This window comes from Glycine max, chromosome 12 (genome assembly GCF_000004515.6).
Source record: "Glycine max cultivar Williams 82 chromosome 12, Glycine_max_v4.0, whole genome shotgun sequence".
Classification (NCBI taxonomy): domain Eukaryota; kingdom Viridiplantae; phylum Streptophyta; class Magnoliopsida; order Fabales; family Fabaceae; genus Glycine; species Glycine max.
Window position 1 is genome coordinate 13,777,612 of NC_038248.2, and position 25,885 is coordinate 13,803,496.

Here is a 25,885-nt window from a genome sequence, read left to right on the forward strand (position 1 = left end):
GAATTCAACTACTCAAGCAAATCCTCTGTGTTTTCTGTTAATTGTTACAATGTTAACATCACCCTGTCTTGTGTGACATTCTAATTCAGGCAACAGGTTTTAAATTCTGTACAGAATAGAAAATATCATACGTCTGTACAAATTTGGCTCAATTAATCTATCCAGTCTACATTAGCATGAGTTACAGCTTATTCAAGTGATAGGTAACGTTTAGGAACTCATCCTCCTCGCATGGTATTGCTAGACCACCCATTGGATGAACATATCCAAATTGTTCTTCTGCTTCACTAAGTTATTCTTGAAATAATTAAAGGTTGGTTCAAGCACATGATACTGGAATCCAGAACCGTCTCATCTTATCTCCAACATAAACTGCAAGATAGCCTTTTGGCAACCCTTGATGAGGTTGCTTGGGACGAAGCCCACCGAATAATACCATGTATGCGGAAACCCATGGTATTCTGTTGCTCCAAAGAACAAATAATCTCACATATTTCATCAAACAATTGTAAGCTGATCAGCCTAAAATTCTAACCACTAAAATTTTCACCCATTAGTTCATTGCCCCTGCCCCCTTAATAATTGTCAGTATGATCTACTTTGATTTTTTTCATATACTTTATCTTAACTACTGCAACATGTTACACTGATTCTTGAGAAAGTCCCTAAGACAACACCACATGCCAGTGTCTCTAAGATGGTCCCATTACTCTTATCTCATACCCCTCATTCACCAATAACTCATGCAGCCATTGGTTTATTACATATTTCTTTATCTATATATATTCGTGGTTATAGGCATTAGCACCAGCACATAACATTCAAACCCTAAAGCATTCAAAATTGTCAATACTTTTCTTAAACAATTGTCTCCTCAAAGCAATACAACAATGGGTTTTCTTTTACCTGGTATCAGAAATGCATTATTTGCAGCAAATCAAGCATCTTCAGAAGTGGTGGATGCACCAAAGGGCTATCTTGCAGTTTCTGTCCGAGAGAAATGAATCGGTTCATTATCCCAGTATTATACTGTAACCAACCTTCATTCAAGGAATTGTTGAGTAAAGTTGAGGAAGAGTTTGGACATGACCATCCCATGGGTGGCCTCACAATTCCTTGCAGCAAAGATGCCTTCCAACGTATAACTTCTTGCTTGAATTACAATAAATCTCACACTCTAGGAGACTAACATAGATTAGTGAGGATGTGACACCCTCTACTCCACACAAATATAAGGAATAGAAATAGAGAATTAATTAAATTTTTTTAAACACATTTAAATAAAAATATTTTTAAAAAGGGTAAAAGATTCAAATTCACTTTTCTAAAATCATAATAGAACTTGTCCAAATAAATAATAAAATTATCTCGATACAAAACAAAGTGGTTCATTCTGAATGAAAAGAAGTCAAACTAATAACGAAAAACATAAAACAACTATACAATTCATGGAATTGTAACATATGAAATAAAATACCATGTCCCAATATCATAGAACATTTCCCTGACCAAGTCTAAGTCTCTTCATCTCCAACATGGAATTCATCATATGTTGACTCACTTGAAACAAAATGGCATTCAGCCTAAACACAAACACACGTCGGGAATGAGTTATCACATTCGTATATAATAAAACACTAGAGCATGTGAAACATATAATACTTAGAGCTGAATTTACAAAAACAACCATATTATTCACACTTACTCAAGTTCACACACTCCAAAAATAACATTAAAACCTCAATCGCTAACTCAATGAAAGTCAAACACAAGCGTTAACAACAGATACACTAAAAGCCTACATGCTATGTGGTACCATTTTTCAGTGAAAAAATTCGTTGGGTGCCTAGGAGTTCATGATAAGACATGTCTCACAATGGGTGAGTCAGGTCACTCCCACTAAATAAAATCATAGGAAGACCAGTCAGAATCACCCTATTTTTTAAAAATGCTCCAACCATGTGGAATTGGTATAGACTTAAAGGAGTTCAATGAATATATGCATATCAGATGAGAAAGCTACAGGCAAACAAGCACGCATCAAAGCCATTTGGCTAATTAAAAAAGGATTTTAGCTAAACCCTTAACTAAATCTATTTAACCCGAATTTAGGCAAAACCGCAAAGACGCATATATTTCTTTCTTGCAACTCAGTTAATATCTACATAGTTCTATTCCACTCTTGTGTTATCAAATTTGCACAAGTGAAAATCAGTCACAATAACAAGCAAAAATTTTAGGAAAAACAATTGATTTTTCAAGAAAAAGAAATAGTCCAAAATTGATCATAGGGATCCCTACACATGTTCATTCTAACCACCAAGCATGAGTAACTCATCTCTTATCTCGATGTAGTCGCTCAAGCGTTCTCCATTATCAATGGTGACATTTTTGGCGTTCTCTAGAGCTCCTGCTCCAATTGCTCTATTAGGATTCTTGAGTGTTAAAAAAAAAAAGAACAGAAATTGTTTTGTAAAAACTGTTCTAGGGTTAAAGTTTCTTTATATAGTTAGAAAACTGATAACCTAATTTTTTATTCTTATTTTATTTATTTATTTATTATTTTTAAAAGAAAAACCAAAAGGAACCAGCTATTTCAAAAGACATTTTGAACAATAGGCGTCTTTTCAACTTGTACATCTCCCTTTCTAGAGAAAACGGGGAAAGGACTATTAGAATGAAAAATTCATATTTCATATACCATGTTTTTGTGTGGTTAAGCAACACTCTGTCAATACTCTCTCTATATATATACCCACTCAGTTTCTCACGAGTTCTTAACCAACCAATATTGAGTCCCATCATGACTAACACCATATCCCATAGTAGTGACACCATGATTCAACTCAGTTTCACATGAACCAGTGAAGACACCACTCTTGTAAAACTGAAAGTCAGAGTCACACGCATCAATAGCTACAAAAACTGGTTGATTGGCCACAACTTTTTGCAGTGCCTTCTCATTGTTGGCAGGAACATCCTCTTACCCAGTAATAGTAGCAGCAGGGTTGGCTTCTTCATTTGCATTGCACTTTCCATCAACACCCTTATAAGGGTAATTGGCATCTTGACTCCATGATTTTGAATAATGAATTTGAAAGCATCATCCATAAGGCCACACTCACAACCTTGGTCCACACCCTTTGTGTCACAATCAACAAGTTCTTGTTCTGACAAAGAGATCAATTTTCCAGCCGTCAGTGCAAGAATTCCTTCAGTCGAAGCAACATCATAAAACGCCCAACAAAATCCTACAATACAAGGTATATTAGTAGTAAGAGAATCATTCAATTTAATTTGATTTGGTAAATCAATTATCATGCACTAACCACAATGACCTTGGTCCTTGACAGGTGTAACTGCTCCTTTCTTGTGACCAAGGAACACATATCTTGGTTTTCCGTAAATACATATTCTCTCTCCTACTTTTTCTAATCTCCACTGCTTTGCAGTTTAATGTTCAATATATATTACTTGGGATTTTCTGTCTTCTTTTTGTTTTTTTTTTAATTTAAAATATTATAAAATATAAATATTATTATATAGTTTTCTTAATTGGTTTTAAAATTACTTATTTATTAAATTAAATTTTATAATTTTGTTTTTTATTTTTTAAAGAAAAAATATACAGATAATGAAAAATTAAAAAATTGGATAAAATTAGAGTATAATTTTTTATTTACTTTGTATGTACTTTTGTAGTTAAATTTATATGTTGTTCATATTTTTTTGTTATGTTTGTTAATTAAAAGAATAAGAAAATTAGTTAGTAATATTAAAATAAACTAAAAAATACAGTAAAAAAATAATTGATATATCTATCTTATACAATAGACATAAAATTTTAAATAGTAATAACTGTTATATTGAAAATATCTTTAAATAAAAATATATTGAAAATATTTTTAAAAATATTTATTTAGCAATTATTTTTTGATGCCACCCGAATCAATGTGACAAGAATATGAACGAGATCAGTGGGATCCTGATCCAAGAAGAAAGAAAATGGCAAACGATCATCCCGTTCCAACTCGTATTCCTACTTAAATAGACGAAGAAGGAAATAAACGGAAAAGGAAAGGTGTGTTTTCGAGAAAGAAAACGACAAAGGATCATCCCTTTGAATATATTTCTGGGTGCAATGAACTCCTCGTTGTTGAGGTCTGCAAATTGATTAATGACTAGCTTCTAAGGTTTAATGGCGACATTGTTGGAGGTTTCAATGTAATTCATATTTTCCTTGAATATCCTGAAACGCTTTTCCCGTTCCCGAGGGTCCTTATACACCTTGCCATAACGACTCATCCATTCCTCATGCCTCTCATACATGGATGCATCTTGGAGAGTGCGACATGTGACTTGAGAAGCCAAGAAAGCCATTCAGGGAAGCATTGTAAATGAAATATGATAGAAATGATTTTTGGCAACCATGGTATGGTAGCTATAGTGTAGTGTGTGTGACAATTATGGAACAATTACTTGAAGTTGGTTAGTGAAATGTGAGAAAGATGTGCTGTGTTGGTACCAATATTATTTAATTTGTTGTATTTATAGGAAAGTTAACTTCAATGGTAATTTCATGTTTCTTGTTTTCAACTCAAATCTGAAAGCACCTTTCTCTACATGTAGCAATGAGAGCTTTTTGAATATGACTCTTGTATTGTATTTGTATGCATATGCAGGTGTAGGTACTCCGGACAAATTATTTGTCACCGTAACGTATTGGAAAACATTGGAATTATAAATATCGAGGTTCGAAAATATTATTGTTTCATGTGCATGCATATTTCTAAGGCATACGCGAATAAAAAGGTTGCACTTCTTCCAGCTTTCCAAAAATGAGTTTCGACACGACGATAAAGGGGCTTGTTATAGTTCGTTATTCTAGTTCTTTTCTCGTGTATCAAAGAGAAGGTACTTTTTAGTGGATTATTAAAAGAATAAATATGTCTATTTCAACCGTACTCGGAATAAGTTATAACAAGATCGTGACTTGCTCATTGCGCGGTTATATAAATAAAATTATTAAAAACTTTATGTACTATTAAAAAAAAATACCTTGATATTGTAAGTAAATACATGATTTTTTTAACATATTGCATTGTGCTAATCCTACCAAAATAATATCATGTGGATATTAATTAAATTGAATCTTTAGTTAGAGGTTGAATTACCCTTTAGTTCTTTAATTTAAATTGAGTGTAATTTTGGTCTTCAAATTTTTCAAGCCAAATTAATTAAAAATGGTTCTATCGTTAAATTTTTTTACCTAAAATCTTTAAATTCTAATTTCTTTTACTCAAAATTTACATCCTTCAAATTCTAATGTCATATCCTATAAGATTGATTAACGCATTTTAAACATTCAACTCAAAAGTCAATAATCAAATTATCAAATTTAACCCGAAAGATTTTTTTCAAAAAAAAATCTTCTTCAAACATTAATTATATAGTTTCTTCACATTAACTATTGAAATAACACAAGATTTAGAGAGAATATTTACAGAAAAAAACATGGTTAAGTCTTTATTTTAAAACTTGAAGAGTTTACTATATATACTTAAGACTCATTGATCTTCAATTCTGTCTTCAACCTTGACTTCGTTGTGCTACTATTTCTTCTATTCTTGGCTTTTACTTGTCTTGTGTTAAGAGTGTTTCATTTGTTGGCTTTGTCTTCGTCAAAACTTGGGTGGAGAGTGAGTTTTGAGTGCTTTGAAGTTCCACAGCTAGAGTCAAATTTTCTGATTGCTTGTAGAGCTTACAATCTTCCCAACTAATGCTTGCATTCTTTGTTATAGAACATGAAATACTATTATAATGACAATTGAGCACGTGAATCAATATAATTGGTACGTGTATTGTGTTTCTTGACAAGAATTTAAAGTGCATGATCGACAGGCCAACTCACGCAACATATCACACCTCAGTGACGTCACACACCCTCTGTTATATTTGATTCCTTTGAATTTAAGACCTCAGTTAACCAATAGAGTATCCATTGAGGACAATAAACTGAATTAAGGAAGATGTGGCTTGGTGGAATGAAATTTCCTTCAGAATGAATTAGCCTTGGTTTAACAGAATATTCTTATGAATCCCCTGATCGACGTCCCCATCCTTAAACTAAACTGTTACAACAAAAAACAAAACTAATGATAAGTTGACAACTATAACGACAAATAAAATGGTCAGTGTTAGTATCTACTAGCTGGTGTTCTGCCGCATACGTTTCTTTTAGACGTTTTATGAGTGCTGTTTTGTACTCTTGCCCATAAGGCTAATTTGAAGTTGGTCTTGTCATTTTGCTATGCACGATTCGGGTGTCAAATTTAAAAATTAAATCATTTTTTACACTAAAAATACATTCTCAAGAGATGACAAAGTGTCTCCGTGATTGGTTGATGTTGATGGGATGAGCTCTTGTTGAACATGTTGAGGTGTCTTTTCTTCATCAAGTGGAGATAAGAAGTTGTATTCATTTTCATGAGTCTCAAAGTCCCATTCTCCTTTTTCGTCGAACACCACATCTCGACTGACTACCATCTTCTTGTTGTTTGGGTTGTTCAACTTGTAACCCTTTGACCTTGAATCATAACTAATGAAGATGAATCTCTCACTCTTGTTATAAAGTTTTTCTCTTCTCTCGTCTGAGACATAAACATGAGTTAAACTCCCGAAGACCCTTAAGGGAGAAATACCATGCTTTCTTTCACTTCATGCTTTTTGTGGTGTCTTTCCCATACACTTTTTGTCAGAGATCGATTGGAAAGACAAACTACACATGCCACAACTTCTGCAAATAATGCATTTCTGATACCAGGTAAACGAAAACCCATTGTTGTATTGCTTTGAGGAGACAATTTTGAATGCTTTAGGGTTTGAATGTTATGTGCTGGTGCTAATGCATGTAACCACAAATATATATAGATAAAGGAATATGTAATGAACCAATGGTTGCATGAGTTATTGGTGAATGAGGGCTATGAGATAAGAGTAATGGGACCATCTTAGAGACAATGGCATGTGGTGTTGTATTGAGGACTTTCTCAAGAATCAGTGTAACATGTTACAGTAGTTAAGATAAAGTACATGGAAAAAAAAATCAAAGTGGATCATATTGACAATTATTAAGGGGGCAGGGGCCATGAACTAATGGGTGCAAATTTTAGGCTGGTGGCGGTTAGAATTTTCCGTACATAAAAAATGTGGTTCATAGTGCCTCATGATCATGTATTCGGTATTGATTTTCCCTTTACCTCCTAAAACTTATTCAGAGCTGTCAATAAGTCACTGTGGTATTAGTTGGTACATGGTGTTGGACATTTTAGTGTAATTGATCTCTTTATTATGTTAAAATAAGAGTGCACGCTTGTTTTAATGTAATAACGAGATGTTCAGTTTAGAAAAATTTTGGAAATTACATGGAAGTGACTTTCAGGAAAAGGCGATTTTTAAAAAAGAAAAAACTTCCATCAACCGCCAAAAACCACTTGTTCATCAACCTCCAAAAACCACATGTTCTTTGATCATAAATAATCATTCTGGTTCAGAAAGCATGACGGGTGACAAAACATACAAGACCAAAACAAAACTCTTGAATCATAATCTTCTGATTTTATCCGATTGAACAATTTTGGTTGAACCCCGAAATTTGATTCAATATGAAAGTGTTATACACGACTTTAGATTTATCCAGTATTATCTCGATTTTCAAATTAACCAACACATGATAGATATGTATATCAATAGAACTGTCAGCTTACAATTATTTGAGGAAACATGTGAGATTATTTGTTGTGTGGAGCAACAGAAGAAGGAAGACTTCAAGCATACCTTGAAACATAAGAAGGAAGAGTTGACTCTGGTTCAACTCGGTAGTCATTTCATGATTGAGGAGTCATTGAGGGCTCAGGAAATTCACAAAGTCAATGATAGAAACGTAACAGATTCCTCTTCCGTTAATATGGTAGAGGAAAGTGGAACAATTAAGCAAAATTACAATGCTAAAGGTAACACACGAAAATTTCAAGGAAATAAGAACAAAGGTTCAAACAAACAGACAAAATTGTCATGTTGGAAGTGTGGGAAACCTGGTCATTTAAAGAGGGATTGTGGGGTGTTCAATGGAAAGAACAAGGCTGGTCCAAGTGGGTCTAATGATCCTGAAAAGTAACAAGGATGATGACGTTGCTTGGTGGTTTGATTCGGGAGCAACAAGCCATGTGTGCAAAGATCGTCGTTGGTTCAAGGAATTTAGACCAATCGATGATGGCTCTATTGTGAAGATGGGCAATGTTGCAACTAAACCAATCCTAGGATTAGGTTGTGTGAATTTAGTTTTTACTTCCGGAAAAATTTTGTATTTGGATAATGTCTTATTTGTACCTGGTATTCGTAAGAACTTATTGTCTGGTATGGTTTTAAATAATTATGGTTTCAAGCAAGTACTTGAAAGTGACAAGTACATCTTGTCAAGACATGGTTCGTTTGTTGGATTTGGTTATCGTTGTAATGGAATGTTTAAATTAAACATTGATGTTCCTTTTGTTCATGAATCTGTTTTTATGGCCTCGTGTAGTTCTATAACTAATATGACAAAATTAGAAATTTGGCATGCTAGATTAGGACATGTTCATTACAAAAGATTAAAAGATATGTCAAAAACAAGTATGATTCCTCCTTTTGATATGAACATTGAAAAATGCAAAACTTGCATGTTGACCAAGATCACTAGGAAACCTTTTAAGGATGTTAAAAGTGAGACTAAAGTCTTAGACCTTATTCATAGTGATTTGTGTGATTTGCATGCTACTCCATCATTAGGTCATAAAAAATATCTTGTTACTTTTATTGATGATGCATCAAGGTATTGTTATGTATATTTATTAAATACAAAAGATGAAGCTCTTGATAAATTTAAAATTTATAAGAAAGAGGTAGAACTTCATCAAAATGGGCTAATCAAAACTCTTTGTACGGATAGGGGAGGTGAGTATTATGATCCGATTTATTTTCAATCTACTGGAATAATACATCAAACTACAGCTCCCTATACACCACAACAGAATGGTGTAGCCGAAAGGAAGAATAGAACCTTGAAAGAAACGGTGAATTCCATGTTATCCTATTCGGGTTTAAGTGAAGGATTTTGGGGTGAGGCTATGTTGACAGCCTGTTACTTGTTGAACCGAATTCCTAACAAAAGGAATAAGGTTACCCCATATGAACTTTGGCACAAAAAGACACCAAATTTGAGTTATCTCAAAATTTGGGGATGTAGGGCTGTAGTCAGGCTTACAGAACTTAAAAGGAAAACCATAGGTGAAAGAGGTATAGATTGCATATTTATTGGATATGCTGAACATTCTAAAGCATATAGATTCTATGTGCTAGAATCTAATGATTCTGTTGTTGTGAACTCGGTTATAGAGTCACGGGATGCTATCTTTGATGAACAAAGGTTTGCATCTATACCTAGGCCAAAGGACATGAATTCCATGTCGAAAGTCTCAGTTAATATTGAGGATATACCTTCAACTAGTACTGAAACTAGAAAGAGTACGAGAGTAAGAAAGGCTAAGTCATTTGGTGATGACTTTCAACTCTATTTGGTTGAAGGGTCAAGGAATGATATTGAATTTCAATATCAATATTTCCTTAATGTTGAGGAAGACCCAAAGACTTTCAGTGAAGCAATGGCTTCAAGGGATGTATTCTGGAAAGAAGAAATCCAAAGTGAGATGGATTCCATCATGCAAAATAATACCTGGAAATTGGTTAACTTACCTCCTGGATGTAAGCCATTAGGATGTAAGATGATCTTTAGGAGAAAGATGAAAATGGATGGTACTGTTGACAAGTACAAAGCCAGATTGGTTATCCAAGGCTTTAGGCAAAAGGAGGGTATTGATTTTTTCGATACATATGCTCCTGTTGCTAGGATATCCACTATTAGACTGTTGTTAGCACTTGCTGCTATCCACAATCTGGTGATTCACCAAATGGATGTGAAAACTGCATTCTTAAATGGCGAATTGGATGAAGAGATATACATGAAACAACCTGAAGGGTTTGTTATGCCAGGAAATGAAAATAAGGTGTGTAAACTGATGAAATCTCTTTATGGCTTGAAACAAGCGCCTAAACAATGGCATAAAAAATTTGATGAGGTTGTGTTGTCTAGTGGTTTTGTTCTAAACCAAGCAAATAAATGTCTATACAGCAAGTTTGATACTCATGGCAAAGGAGTTATCATTTGTCTGTATGTAGACGACATGTTGATCTTTGGTATCGACCAAGATCAAGTTGATGAAACTAAAGCATTTTTGTCTTCTAAGTTTGATATGAAAGATATGGGGGAGGCGGATGTGATCTTAGGAATAAAGATCAAACGTGGAAACAATGGCATTTCCATCTCTCAATCACATTATATTGAGAAGATATTGGAGAAATTTAATTTTAAAGATTGTTCTCCGGTAAGTACTCCCATTGATCCTAACCTGAAGCTATTACCTAATAAAGGTGTAGCAGTGTCTCAACTTGAATACTCAAGGGCGATAGGATCACTCATGTATGCAATGATTAGTACTAGGCCTGATATAGCTTATGTTGTTGCTAAACTTAGTAGGTTTACAAGTAATCCCAGCTCTCATCATTGGCAAGCTATGAATAGAGTATTCAAGTACTTAAAGGGAACCATTGACTATGGTTTGACATATACTGGATTTCCTTCAGTTATTGAAGGTTACTCTGATGCAAGTTGGATAACCAATATGGAAGATTATTCATCCACAAGTGGTTGGGTATTCCTCCTTGGAGGAGGTGCTATCTCTTGGGCATCCAAGAAACAGACCTGCATTACAAATTCAACAATGGAATCTGAATTTATAGCTTTAGCAGCAGCTGGTAAAGAAGCTGAGTGGTTAAGAAATCTGATCTATGAGATTCCATTGTGGCCCAAACCTATACCTCCCATGTCTATCAGGTGCGATAGTCAGGCTACTTTGGCTAAGGCATATAGTCAAGTGTATAATGGGAAGTCTAGACACTTGGGTGTTAGACACAACATGGTTCGGGAGTTAATCATGCATGGTGTGATATCAGTGGAGTTTGTGAGAACTCAGCATAATTTGGCCGATCATTTAACCAAAGGGTTAAGTAGAGATCTCGTGAAAAGGTCGGCTGTGGGATTAGGATTAAAGTCCATCTGAAATCTCTTATGTTAAGATACCCAATTCCCATCTAATATGATATTAGGTGCTGAATTCAATGTGGAAAGCTTAACATGTAGAGATTGGAACACATCATCGAAAGTATCCCAAAAGGTATGTGTTCGGTTCTGTAAGTTAAGGAGGTTGAAGTATAACTCCTCAATGATTCTTTTGAAAAATTGCATTTGCAGGTGCAAGAAAGAAAAGGACTACCTATATAAGCATGAAGTTTAGCCGCTTCAAGAAGCTGGGACTTGGCTTTGATATACTTATGAAGGATAGGGACACAGGCTAGTAAACTAGTGTCGAGCAAGAGTAATGTTATAAACTATTGTGTAGATTATCTTCATGTATTCATTATGAATAGAAAGGGTTCAATCCTTAGTGACACCCTGATATTCGAATATTTGAAACGTGTAATTTGCTAAGATAGAATTCAATCGTCACGATATTTCATCTATGCAGTAGTTTGTGGTATGTTATGACTTTGGTAATTTGATCAGTAATTACACTAAAATGGGGGAGGTTTGTTGGACATTTTAGTGTAATTGATCTCTTTATTATGTTAAAATAAGAGTGCACACTTGTTTTAATGTAATAACGAGATGTTTGGTGTAGAAAAATTTTGGAAATTACATGAAAGTGACTTTCAAGAAAAGGCAGTTTTAAAAAAGATAAAACTTCCATCAACCGCCAAAAACCACCTGTTCTTTGATCATAAATAATCATTCTGGTTCAGAAAGCATGACAGGTGACAAAACATACAAGACCAAAACAAAACTCTTGAATCATAATCTTCTGATTTTATCCGATTGAACAATTTTGGTTGAACCCCGAAATTTGATTCAATCTGAAAGTGTTATACACGACTTCAGATTTATCCAGTATTATCTCGATTTTCAAATTAACCAACACATGATAGATATGTATATCAATAGAACTGTCAGCTTACAATTATTTGAGGAAACATGTGAGATTATTTGTTGTGTGGAGCAACAGAATACAATGGGTTTCCACATACATGGTATTATTAGGTGGGCTTCGTCCCAAGCAGCCTCGTAAAGGGTTGAACTACCAAAAGGCTATCTTGCAGTCTGTGTTGGAGATAAGATGAGACGGTTCATGATTCCAATATCATATTTGAACCAACCTTTAATTATTTCAAGAATAACTTAGTCAAGCAGAAGAACAATTTGGATATGATCATCCAATGGGTGCTCTAACAATACCATGTGAGGAGGATGAGTTCCTAAACGTTACTTCTCACTTGAATGAGCTGTAACTCATGTTAATGTAGAGTGAGGTAGATTAGATGAGGAAAATTTAAACAGACGTATGATATTTTTCTATTCTGTACCGAATTTAAAACCTGTTGCCTGAATGAGAATGCCACACAAGACAGGGTGAAGTTAACGTTGAATACATTGTCACTGCACAAAAAAAAAATGAAATACTGTAACTTTTGTCATTCTATAATGTTTCTTTTCCCCTATTGTACAAAATGTCTTAACTGATCTATGTTAGTCTCCTAGTGTGAGCTTTGTTGTCAATTCAAGCAAGAAGTTATATGCTGGAATACATCTTCACAGCATGGAATTGTGAGGCCGCCCATTGGATGATGATATCCAAAATCTTCCTCAGCTTGACTTAACAAGTCCTGGAATGAAGGTTGGTTCAAGTATGATACAGGAATCACAAACCGCCTCATTTTCTCTCCAACATAGACTGCAACATAGCCCTTCGGCACATCCATGACTTTTGAAGATGCTAATTTGTTTGCAGAAAATGATGTCTTCTGGATTCTAGGTAAACGAAAACCCATTGTTGTATGTGTTGAAACTTGTGAAGAGAGTGTCAAATAAGACTTGTAAAGAAGATGGAAATTTTTGAACTCTAAATTCTCTAGGATGTGAATGATTTTTGTTGTGCTAAATCCTTGCAGACATGAATATATATAGAAGAAAGAATATGTAAGAAATCGTTTGCTAGATGTATGATTAAGGGGGAAGGTAATCAGATGTGTCATGGGACCGACAGGGAGACACAGGCATATGGTGTTGCCTTAGAGGAGTTTCTCATGAAATACCTAACATGTTATCGTATGTATAATGTCAAACCCTAGAAATATAATGGTCTATGATCTTTCGCTATGTGTTGCCTTGCCTTATAATTCATCGTCCTGGAAATTTCTTCCAGCTGTCTATTTTCACAGCCTGTACTCTGGTATAATTAACGTGATGAACACAACTCCGAAGCATGTCTTCAAAAGTATGGAACACCAATTAATGCATTAAAAAAAGTTAGGATTCATTTAGGCACGTCTCATTTAGTTAGAAGTTGACGCTTTAAGTTGCCCATTGTTTGATAAGGTGATGTTACATACGTCTACACAACTTTAGCAAAGGACAAGGACATATGGAGCTGTCCTAAAGGATTTCATAGATCCAAAACAGTGGAAATAAGATGAGGACCAACATTGAATGCATCATCTTATCATCAGGCATCGTGAACCACATTTTTTTGCACGTCAAATACTAAGCAACACTACATGAACTTTGCATAAATGAAACTTCTGGCCCCCACCACACTGAATAAGCTGTTAGATATTAATTAGAAAAATAATAATAACAAGTTTTATGAGCCTTAAATTGTGGAAGATGAAAGTTGTAAGGTTGTGAGTTACAAAGTCTTGAATAAGAAATTATGTGAGCATTTAGTATTCTTGAATAAGCAAATTATGTGAGTGGTCACTCTATTTTAGTATAAATAGGGGATCATACTCTTGTATTTTGTGTGCCAAATGAAATAAAAATCTTCTTCTTCTTCCAACAAAGTGGTATCAGAGCTTGAGTTCTAGAGTGTTGAGAGAGAAACACTTTGTGAGTTGAGAGATGGCAAACAATGGCTTGAGTATGTTTCAATTCCCTCGTCTTACCAAAGAGAATTATGATAATTGGTGTCGTCACATGAAAGCCTTGTTAGGTTCTCAAGATGCATGGGAGATTGTAGAGAAAGGTTATGCCCAACCTCAAAATGAGGCTATTTTGTCACCAAATGAGAAGGAGACTTTGTTGAAGTCGAAGAAGAAGGATCAACAAGCACTTACTTTCATTCATCAAGGTTTGGATGAAGCTATGTTCGAGTTGGTGTCAAATGCAACCACATCCAAAGAAGCATGGGAGATTTTGAAAACCTCCCTTGAAGGTGTTGATAAGGTAAAAAAGGTGCGCCTACAAACTCTACGTAGAGAGTTTGAATCATTGCATATGAAGGAATCTGAATCTATCTCAGATTTTGGCAACAAGGTGTTGGCTATTGTGAACCAAATGAAGCGTTATGGAGAAAATATGGAAGATGTTCGTGTGGTGGAAAAGATCCTTCGCTCCTTAATTGCTAAATTTGATTATGTGGTTTGTGCTATTGAAGAGTCTAAGGATTTAGACTCAATGACCGTAGACCAATTCATGGGTTCTCTTCAAGCCTATGAAGAAAGGTTCAATAGAAGACATGATGAGCCATTGGAGCAAGTCCTCAAAGCCAAAGCTTCTTTGAAAGAAAATGGAGGAGAAAGTAGTCAAAAAGCACGTGGACGTGGAAGAGGACGTGGTCGTGGACGTGGTCATGGCCAAGGAAGAGGAGGAAGAGGAGATCATGATAATTTTGACAATAATGAATGGAGGAGCCATCAATCCACTAGAAGTCGTGGAAGAGGAAGAGGAAGAGGTAGAAACAATTATGAAAAAGCATATGAAAGGAGGTATGATAAATCTAATGTTGAATGTTTTAATTGTCATAAATATGGCCATTACTCTTGGGAGTGTAGAACAAATGTTGAAGAGAAGGTCAATCTTGTTGATGATAAAGAAGAAGTTGAAGAGTCAACACTACTACTATCACTTAATAATGGTGAGAAGGAAGACAAATGCTTATGGTATCTTGACAATGGAGCAAGCAATCACATGTGTGGATGCAAAGAGAAATTTGTGGAACTTGATGAGAAGGTGAAAGGAAATGTTTCTTTTGGAGATTCTTCCAAGGTGCAAATCCAAGGAAAAGGTACCATTTTAATTTCTTTAAAAGATGGTGCTCACAAATTAATCACGGATGTTTACTATGTTCCTAAACTAAAAAGCAATATTTTGAGTTTGGGACAACTTGTTGAAAAGGGGTATGAAATTCATATGAAAGATTGTTGTTTATGGCTTCAAGATAAAAATTCTAATTTGATTGCCAAGGTGTTTATGTCAAGAAATAGAATGTTCACTTTGAACATTAAAACCAATGAAGCAAAATGTTTGAAGGCTAGCATAAAAGATGAATCATGGTGTTGGCATATGAGATTTGGGCACTTGAATTTTGGAGCACTAAAATCCTTAGGAGAGGAGAAGATGGTGAAAGGGATGCCTCAAATCAACCATCCTAATCAATTGTGTGAAGCATGTCTCCTTGGAAAGCATGCAAGAAGGAGTTTTCCAAAAGAAGCTAATTCAAGAGCAAAGGAGCCTCTCCAACTTGTTTACACCGATGTGTGTGGCCCAATCAATCCTCCTTCATGTGGTAACAATAAATATTTCTTGCTTTTTATTGATGATTATAGTAGAAAAACTTGGGTTTATTTTCTAAAGCAAAAATCTAAGGCATTTGTAGCTTTTAAAAATTTTAAAGCTCTTGTGGAAAAGGAGAGTGGTTATGTAATCAAAGCTATAACATCCGATAGAGGTGGCGAATTCACATCAAAAGAATTTAATGAATTTTGTGAAAAATATGGGATTCGTCACCCTCTAACGGTTCCTAGATCTCCACAACAAAATGGGGTAGCGGAGAGAAAAAATAGAACTATTCTTAATATGACTAGATGTATGTTGAAGGCTAAAAATATGCCAAAGGAATTTTGGGCCGAAGCTGTTGCATGTGCCGTTTATTTGTCCAATCGCTCCCCAACAAAGAATGTCAAAGATCAAACACCACAAGAAGCATGGAGTGGAGTGAAGCCAAGAGTTGATCACTTGAGAGTATTTGGGAGCATTGCATATGCTCATGTACCCGACCAAGGAAGATTCAAGCTTGATGATCGGAGTGAGAAACATGTGTTCATTGGCTATGATGCAAGCTCAAAAGGCTACAAATTGTACAATCCAAACAATGGAAAGACAATTGTGAGTCGAGATGTAGAGTTCTATGAAGAAGGCACATGGAATTGGGAGGAGAAAGAAGACACTTATGATTTTTTCCCGTACTTTGAAGAAATAGATGAAGAAGCCTTGACTCCAAATGATTCAACTCCAGCACTTTCACCAACTCCTTCAACCAATGAAGCCTCATCATCTTCCGAAGGGAGTTTAAGTGAAAGGCCAAGAAGAATGAGAAATATTCAAGAATTATATGATGAAACTGAAGTTATAAATGATTTGTTTTGTCTTTTTGTTGACAGTGAACCCTTAAACTTTGATGAAGCAATGAAAGACAAAAGGTGGAGACAAGCCATGGAAGAAGAAATCAAAGCCATTGAGAAGAACAACACATGGGAGTTATCAAGCCTTCCCAAAGGTCATGAAGCAATTGGAGTCAAATGGGTGTTCAAAATCAAGAAGAATGCAAAAGGAGAGGTTGAGAGACACAAAGCAAGACTTGTAGCTAAAGGTTATAAGCAACAATATGGAGTTGATTATGATGAAGTGTTTGCACCGGTTGCCCGCATGGAAACCATTCGTCTTCTTATTTCCTTGGCAGCTCAAATGAAGTGGAGAATTTTTCAGCTTGATGTAAAATCGGCATTTCTAAATGGCTATCTTGAAGAAGATGTCTATGTTGAACAACCGATGGGTTTTGTCATCGAAGGTCAAGAAAGAAAAGTCTTGAAATTGAACAAGGCGTTGTATGGTCTAAAGCAAGCACCGAGGGCATGGAATACTCGCATTGACAAGTACTTCTAAGACAATGGGTTTGTTCGTTGTCAAAATGAGTATGCTCTTTATGTTAAAACTTTTAATAATGGTGATGTCTTATTTATTTGTCTTTATGTGGATGACCTTATCTTTACCGGCAATAACCCAAATTTGTTTGAAGACTTCAAGGAGTCCATGTCTCGTGAATTTGATATGACAGATATGGGACTCATGTCATATTACTTGGGAATGGAAGTGAAGCAAACAGAGAATGGTATCTTTGTCTCACAAGAAAGGTACACAAAAGAAGTGTTGAAGAAATTTAATATGCTTGATTGCAATCCCGTGAACACACCTATGGAAGGTGGCTTGAAGTTATCAAAGTTTGATGAAGGAGAGAAGGTAGACTCCACGATCTTCAAGAGTCTTGTGGGGAGTTTAAGGTATCTAACCAATACAAGGCCCGATATTCTATATGCGGTGGGAGTTGTGTGTCGCTTTATGGAGGCTCCTACCTCTCCTCATCTAAAAGCCGCAAAAAGAATTCTTCGTTACTTGAAAGGTACAATTGATTTTGGATTGTTTTATTCTCCCTCCAATAACTATAAGCTTGTGGGATTTTGTGATAGTGATTTTGCCGGAGATGTTGATGATAGAAAAAGTACTACCGGATTTGTATTTTTTATGGGTGATTGTGTTTTTACATGGAGTTCTAAGAAGCAAGGCATTGTGACACTTTCTACTTGTGAAGCCAAGTATGTAGCTGCAACTTCTTGCACATGTCATGCCATTTGGCTAAGAAGATTGTTGGAGGAACTTCAGTTGTTGCAAAAGGAAAGCACAAAGATCTATGTTGATAATAGATCTGCACAAGAGCTTGCCAAGAATCCGGTGTTCCATGAACGAAGTAAGCATATAGATACAAGGTATCATTTCATTAGAGAGTGCATTACCAAGAAAGAAGTAGAATTGACTCATGTGAAAACTCAAGATCAAGTTGCGGATATTTTCACCAAGCCTCTCAAATTTGAAGATTTTCGAAGATTGCGAGCAAGACTTGGTGTGCAGAAGAATTTTCCAATTAAGGGAGGATGTTAGATATTAATTAGAAAAATAATAATAACAAGTTTTATGAGCCTTAAATTGTGGAAGATGAAAGTTGTAAGGTTGTGAGTTACAAAGTCTTGAATAAGAAATTATGTGAGCATTTAGTATTCTTGAATAAGCAAATTATGTGAGTGGTCACTCTATTTTAGTATAAATAGGGGATCATACTCTTGTATTTTGTGTGCCAAATGAAATAAAATCTTCTTCTTCTTCCAACATAAGCTAGTGTTGACAAGATCATATTACATTTTCCTTTTTCATAGAAGCAGAAGGTGGGCCATGAATTATCTACAATATAATGTTACGTTAATTCTTTGGAAAGTGCTCTAAGACAACACCACATGCCATCTCTCTCATTCGGTCCCATGACTCCGATCTCGTATTCCTTCTTCAGCAATAATTCAAGTACCCAATTAATGGTTTCTTGCAAATCTTTCTATCTATATATATTCATGGCTGCAACCGTTTTAGAGCAACAGAAATCATTCACATCCTAAGGAATTTAAAATTCTAAGTAAACTTAAACTATTCTCTTCTCAAATCAATACTACAATGGGTTTTCACTTACCTGATATCAGAAAGTCATTATTTGCAGCAAATCAAGCATCTTCAAAAGCGGTGGATGCACCAAAGGGTTATCTTGCAGTCTATGTTGGAGAGAAAATGAAGCGGTTTGTGATTCCTGTTTCATACTTGAACCAACCTTCATTCCAGGACTTGTTGAGTGAAGCTGAGGAAGAGTTTGGATATGATCATCCCATGGGTGGCCTCACAATTGCTTGCAGTGAAGATACCTTCCAACGTATAACTTCTTTCTTGAATTGACCATAATTCTCATTTTAGGAGTACTGACATAGCTTGGAGAAGACATTTTGTACAATAGGCGTGTTCTCAAAATGTATAGATCCCCTTTGTCACGAGAGTTGGAAAATGTACAATATATATATATATATATTTATGTGTGTGTGTGTGTGTAAAAATACAAAGCCAGCTTATATATTCAAAATGTGAATTTAACACAGACAAAAACAGCATATGTATGTACCAATTTACAAAGCCCGTTGTTAAATAACCTTTTTTAAAAAAATATATATTTTACTTGAGAAAACACATGGAATTTTTTTTCCATTTTTTATTTTCTTTCTATTGATAGTTTTTCTTTGTGAAATTTCTTGGATCATTTTTTTGTTTGTTTGGGTGACTGGTAAATCGAAACCAGAATCAACAAATTACTCATCTACAAGAATAGTACTCTAAAGTTGATGAAGATGCTTCTGCATCTATATACTATTCCAAGATTGCATCATAAGTGATCCCTGCCTTGCTGGTTTGAGAAAACTTGGCTTGCTCACAAGTTATTCCATTATTGCTTCATTAGTAGCCAACTTTTTGAAATCTGAAGCCCACACAAAACTTGTCTTTGTTAATCATCGCCCTTGTTGGTTCATACAATCCTTCTTGCATTTAAATCTTGCAGAGTTACAATATGGCTGAGTTTGTCCTCGAAACTTTGCTTGGGAATTTGAACTCACTTGTTCAAAAGGAGTTGCTACTATTTCTGGGTTTTGATCAAAACTTGGAAAGGCTTTCCAGCTTGTTGACTACAATCAATGCAACACTTGAAGATGCTGAGGAGAAACAATTCTCAAACAGAGCTATAAAAGATTGGCTGGAAAAGCTAAAACATGCAGCTCACATCCTGGATGACAACATTGACGAGTGTTCCTATGAAGGTTTGGGGTTGGAGTACCATGGGGTCAAGTGTGGTCCATCAGACAAGGTACAATGCTCTTGCTTATCCTCTTTTCATCCCAAGCATGTTGTTTTCCGCTGCAAAATTGCTAAGAAAATAAAAAGAATAAGTGATTGATTAATGGAAATTGCTGAAGAAAGGACTAAGTTTCATTTGACTAACATGGTTCGTGAGAGAAGAAGTGGAGTCCCTGAGTGGCGCCAAAGTGTCTCTCTCATCACTGAACCAAAATTCTACGGAAGAGAAGAAGATAAGGATAGAATTTTAGACTTTTTGATTCATGATGCTTCTCATTTTGAGGATTTATCTGTCTATCCAATAGTTGGTCTAGGTGGACTAGGAAAAACAACACTCGTTGAGCATTAATCATGGCTCACAGCTCAATGTACACATCTCAATACATGTGTGATCTCACAATTTAACACATATTCAACTTGTCACTTACACATAATTCATCATACTTCCATAATCCTAAGACAATGCGTTATCATGCCTCATGCATCATATACATGTCACACAGTAATAATATTATTATGTTATGTTCATATGATTAAACCCCTCAAACAATTTCACATAATCATATCAAAATCAAAGGAATCAAAATCATAGGTCAAAAATATGAAAACACCAAGAGTACTCAATTTTATCAACCAATTCGTAACAAGACATCAATTGACCTGTCAAACACAACAATCTTGTAATTATAATTATAAAGGAAAAATTAAAATACCGTAAACATCATAAAATAAACCCTAATTTGATCCTCAAAGGATCCCTACACATGTTCATTCTAACTCCAATTGCGATAAACTCATTCCTTACCTCTATAGGGGGTTCACATGTATAGTCCGGAAGCAATAGTAGTGTCTCTAATAGTTCCTTAAGATTCCTCAAACTTTTCCTCTGGTTTCTTTGCAAGGGTTTTCAAGTGTTAGAGAGAAGCAGAATGGATTGAAGCCTCAATTTCATTGTCTCCATGTGAGGGGAATTTCTCTCTATATAGAAATTATTTCACAAATCCAAATTTCAGAATGATCTAACGGTTAACGATTCTAGGATTGTAGTTTTACTGAGATAGGTTTGGGTCTATGTGGGATAAAGACAAGGTTTTGGGAGAGAAAAAAGAGAGAACGAATTTGAGAGGAACTTTGACATATTGCAAATGTGAAAAATGACCTAATATGTCTTTATTTATAGCTATGGTACTCTAAGCCTGTTATTTTATTATTTTTAAAAGGGAACTCTATTTTACTCTTTCATTAAATAAAAACTAATTAAAACATCCATTTATTAATTAACAAAAACCATTTTTTCTCATTTATTTAATTTCTAAAAACTCAATTAATTTTTAAATAAAGCTCTTTTATTTATTTTATGAAAAATGGGGTGCTACAAGGTTACTTAGATCCTATGAGCAAAGGTTGTTACGACGCATTGAAAAGTCAATTGAAAGCATGTTTCAATCCAAACTCACTATTCAATCCAATAATGATAAATCTTCAACCCAAAATAAAAGTGGTTTTTCTAGAGGTGACAATTTTGGATTTGGAAGAGGTCGAGGAAGGGGTAGAAACTCTGGTGTAAGAGGAAGAGACACCTATGGAGGATGAGAAAGCAATGGAGGATCTAATAAATGGTGTGGAATTTGCAAAAAGAGCTCTCATGAAGAGAAAGATTGCTGGAACAAAGGCAAGTCACAATGTCACAATTGCAAAAGGTTCATGCACATGCAAAAGGATTGTCGTTTTGGCAGGCAGCAACACATTTCATTTGCAAAAACAGAAAATAGTGAAGGCAACCTGTTCTTTGCTTGTCAGAAAGCAACTGAAGAATATAAAAATGTGTGGTATCTAGACAGCGGTTGCAGCAGCCATATGATGAGAGATAAAGATGCTTTCATTGACATGGATTCTTCATTTGGCTCAAAGGTCAAATTGGGCAATGGAGAATTTGTTGAAGTTGAAGGCAAAGGCAGCATTGGAGTTGCAACAAAGCAAGGAGGTAAAGAGTTATTCATGATACTCTTTATGTACCTAAATTAGATGAAAACTTGTTAAGCATATTGGGCAGCTTTTGGAGAATGGTTATTCTCTTCAATTTGAGAATTGGGAGTGCATAATTATTGATTTAAAAGGAAAAGTTGTTGTTGTTGTAAAAATGAAAAAAAAATAGAAGTTTTTCACGCTCTCTTAATTATGAAAAAAAATCTTAGTTTGATTGTTCGAGAAGAATGTGACTCTTCTCTTTTGCAAAGGAGACTTGGACACTTAAACTACAACAGTCTCACAATGCTTTCTCAAAAAAATATGGTGTACAGGTTGTCAACAATTGAGAAGAAAAATGGAGTATGTGAAGGACGTATGATTGGAAAACACCACCGCCAACCATTTCCAAAGGAAGGAGTAAGGAGAGCCAAAGAAATGCTAGAATTGGTTCACACAGACGCAAGTGGTCCCATGAGTACCTTGTCTTATGCTCAAAAATAGGTACTTTATTTTATTTGTTGATGACTTGACTCACATGACATAAGTCTATTTCATGAGACAAAAATCAGAAGTATTTGTTATATTTAAGCTATTTAAAGCTTTTGGAGAGAACACAAAGTGGTAGGCCTATAAAAGTCTTGAGAAGTGATAGGGGAAAGGAGTAAACGTCCAATGAGTTTGATAAATTTTGTGAAGAAGAAGGTGTCAACAGGCAGTTGACTGCTGGCTATATACCTCAACAAAAAGGTGTATTCGAAAATAAGAATCAAACCGTTATGGAGATGCCTAGGTCCATGCTTTTTGAGAAAGGAATACCAAAATAATTCTTGTCCGAGGCTGTTAATATAGCCTTGTACCTATTGAATAGATGCCCAACAAAAGTGGTACGGAATATGACACCATTTGAAGCATGGAGTGGAAGTGTTGATGGATTGGCAAGTGCACCAATTTGTAAGAAATCGTTGGCTACACGAATCATTGAGGTGGGGAGGACTATAAGACATGACTGATGGGATGGAACCAAGAGGGAGACAAGGGAATATGGTATTGCCTTGGAGGACTTTTCTCACTGATTCCGCTTCAAATGAAATAGATGTATTATCTCAAACCACGTAAATAATTAAAATGATATATAATCTCTCACTATCAATCCTAAAGCTTCAAGGTTCGTTCTTTGAAAATTTAAGATTTTTCTTCTTCCTTCAATCAAGCAAAAACATGGGTTTCCATTTACCTGCTATTCGACAGGCATCATTGGCAGCTAGCCAAGCATCTTCAAAATTTGTAGAAGTACCAAAGGGCTATCTTGCGGTGTATGTTGGAGAGAAAGAAAAGCGGTTCATGATTGCCATATCATACTTGAATCAACCATCATTCCAAGATCTTTTGTATCAAGCTGAAGAAGAGTTTGGATATGACCATCTCTTGGGTGGACACACAATTCCTTGCAGTGAAGATTTTTTCCAATGCATAACTTCTCACTTGAATTGACAATAAATTTTACTGTGGGGACTGACATAGATTAGTAGACCTTTATACAATAGGCATCTTCTCAACTTGTAAAGATTACCCATTTTTTATTAATGACTGAATTTTATAATAGTATTTTTGTAGTGTTAGAAAAGCATAAGCTGCACATATGGACAACAACATTTTCGTATAGAGAAGAAGAGAGAGGAGAAAAACTGACATGATATTTGTAACATCCCAATTTTTATAATCTAGATTAAAAAAGGATTGTTATTTATAAATAAATATAGTTTTAGAAAAATGATGAGATTTTATAAATAAATAAATAAGGAGATATAATTATTAATTAAAATAATAATTTGAGAGAAAATAAAAAGGGTATTTCATTTATTTGTTTCATAGAAAATAAAATAGAGTTTGTTTTTATAAAATAAATAAATAAATATAGAGCAAATAATAGGTTGAATACCCTAGATATAAATAGTTATGTTAAGTCAGGTGCCTCTTTTTGGCCTCATTTTCGTTTTTTCCCTTCTCCTCTCAAAACCCTTTCTTTTTCCCGTAGTCCACCAAACCTGTCTCAGAAAAAGGACGATCTCGGACTCGTTCACCATTGGATCGTCCTGAAATTTGAGTACCACGTTCACAACCCAATTTGGAACATTCTCACCGTTGGGAATTTCAAAATAATATCTGAGCTTAGAGGAAAACCCTTCTCATTGTAGCATTTTAATTTCCCGTAGAAACCCAAAACTGTCTCGGTAAAACTACGATACTGGTTTCGTTAACCGTTGGATTGTCATGAAAGTTGGGTATGTTATTCTAAATTCAATTTCGAACACTTACACCGTTGGGATTTTTGAGATAGTATTTGTGGAGGGAGAAAAAGGAATCGCATGAAGACAGTACAAGTGGAGGTTTTAATCTCTTCTCCGTCTCTCTGACGTTTGAGAATTTGATCGGAGCAGTTGGAGGAATAACTGAAGGAATCTCAGGGAACTGCTAGAGATGTTACGATCGCTGGCTGAAGACACGTGAGTCCGCTCAGAGGTAAGGGATGAGTTATTCACAATTGAAAATTAGTGAGAACATGTGTAGGGATCTTTAGAGATATCAATTGAAATGAGTTTTTGGGTGTTTTTGCAATTTTCATTTTATCCTTATAATTATTACAGTGAATTATATATGTTTGACAGACCAATCTTTGTGAAATTGATATGCTATTGTGTTGAGCGTAAACCCTATAAATCGAGTACTTTTCTAATTAATATGAATTGATGAAATAAAGTAAAGAGAAATTTAGAGAGAGATATTAATTTTGTATTTTCTCTTTTTCTTGCTGTTTAGGTTTTTATATATAATTTTAAAAAATTAATATCATAATTGAAACTGACCAAAGTGTTCATATAATTATTTAGAATTTGTGCATTGAAAGCTTACTTCGAAATTTGTGATTCAATTTGATGTATGCTAGTTTATTGATATAGAGGTAGTTGTTTATATTAATAATTTATGTAAATAATATTGTAGAGTGTTATAGTATGATTCCAAAAATTATTAAGTGTTGGAGTTTGAGAATAATATTATGGTTAAATTTCATGAACATGTGTATGTTGTATCTTATGAATATCATTGAGAATGTTATGAGATGGTTCATGTGATGTTATGAGATGTTAAAGTATGGACATGATATTCGATTGTGAATAAGTGGATGTGTTAACACTTGATGTTACATTAATTATATCATGAGTTATGAATTATACAATAACCCGACCAGTGTTTATGCGCCGTGTTAAAGAGAAAGTGTAGGTTCCTAGTTAGGAACCAGTGTTAAATTGTAGCGCAATTGTGTTAAACATGTTTGAAACATGAGTGTGAGGTCGTGACATTGTATAATTCATGAACAGTGTTTATAAATGAAATATGTGATGAATTATGGAATAATATGTTGCCTTGAGATTATAATATTGTTATTGAGATTGAGTAAAAGTGTAAAGTAGAACGCGTGTTGAATTGTGAGATACGTGAAACATGTGATGGTGGATAGTGACATTATGAGATGTGAAGTTGTGAATGAGTTTTGGTTGTGAATAAGTATGCGATTAACTCTTGATGTAACATTATTTGTGTTGTAAGCTGTGAATTGTACAATAACCCGACCAGTGTTATCTAGAGAAAAATGTAAATGCGCAGTGTTAAAGAGAAAGTGTAGGTTTCTTATTTAGGAACCAGTGTTAAATTGTAGCGCGATATGTTGTACGTGTTTAACACACGAGTGTGAGGTCATCGGTATTGTGTAATTCACGAGCCGTGTCTGTGTGCTAAAATGATTTTAGGGGTTGGACATGAATCAGGAGGGAGAGGCCCTGACGGACTCTTCGGAGTGTAGGCCTTGGGGGTCACCGGGTTTGAGTGCTCCTTTAAGCCTATGCTGATCCCATATGGTTGGAGCATTCTCGCAAAACATCGTGA

At 35.0% G+C, this 25,885-nt stretch overlaps 1 protein-coding gene and 1 pseudogene across 1 annotated transcript; one reads left to right on the plus strand and one right to left on the minus strand.

Annotated features, from left to right (window-relative positions):
* Positions 1–2,767: 2,767 nt before the first annotated feature.
* On the minus strand, positions 2,768–6,546 carry LOC100792519 (senescence-specific cysteine protease SAG39-like; annotated as a pseudogene).
* A 12,211-nt stretch (positions 6,547–18,757) lies between these two features.
* On the plus strand, positions 18,758–19,030 carry LOC106795371 (auxin-induced protein 6B-like). Its single transcript, XM_014764824.1, has one exon. It carries the CDS (start codon positions 18,758–18,760, stop codon positions 19,028–19,030), a length of 273 nt encoding a protein of 90 aa, XP_014620310.1.
* Positions 19,031–25,885: the final 6,855 nt, after the last annotated feature.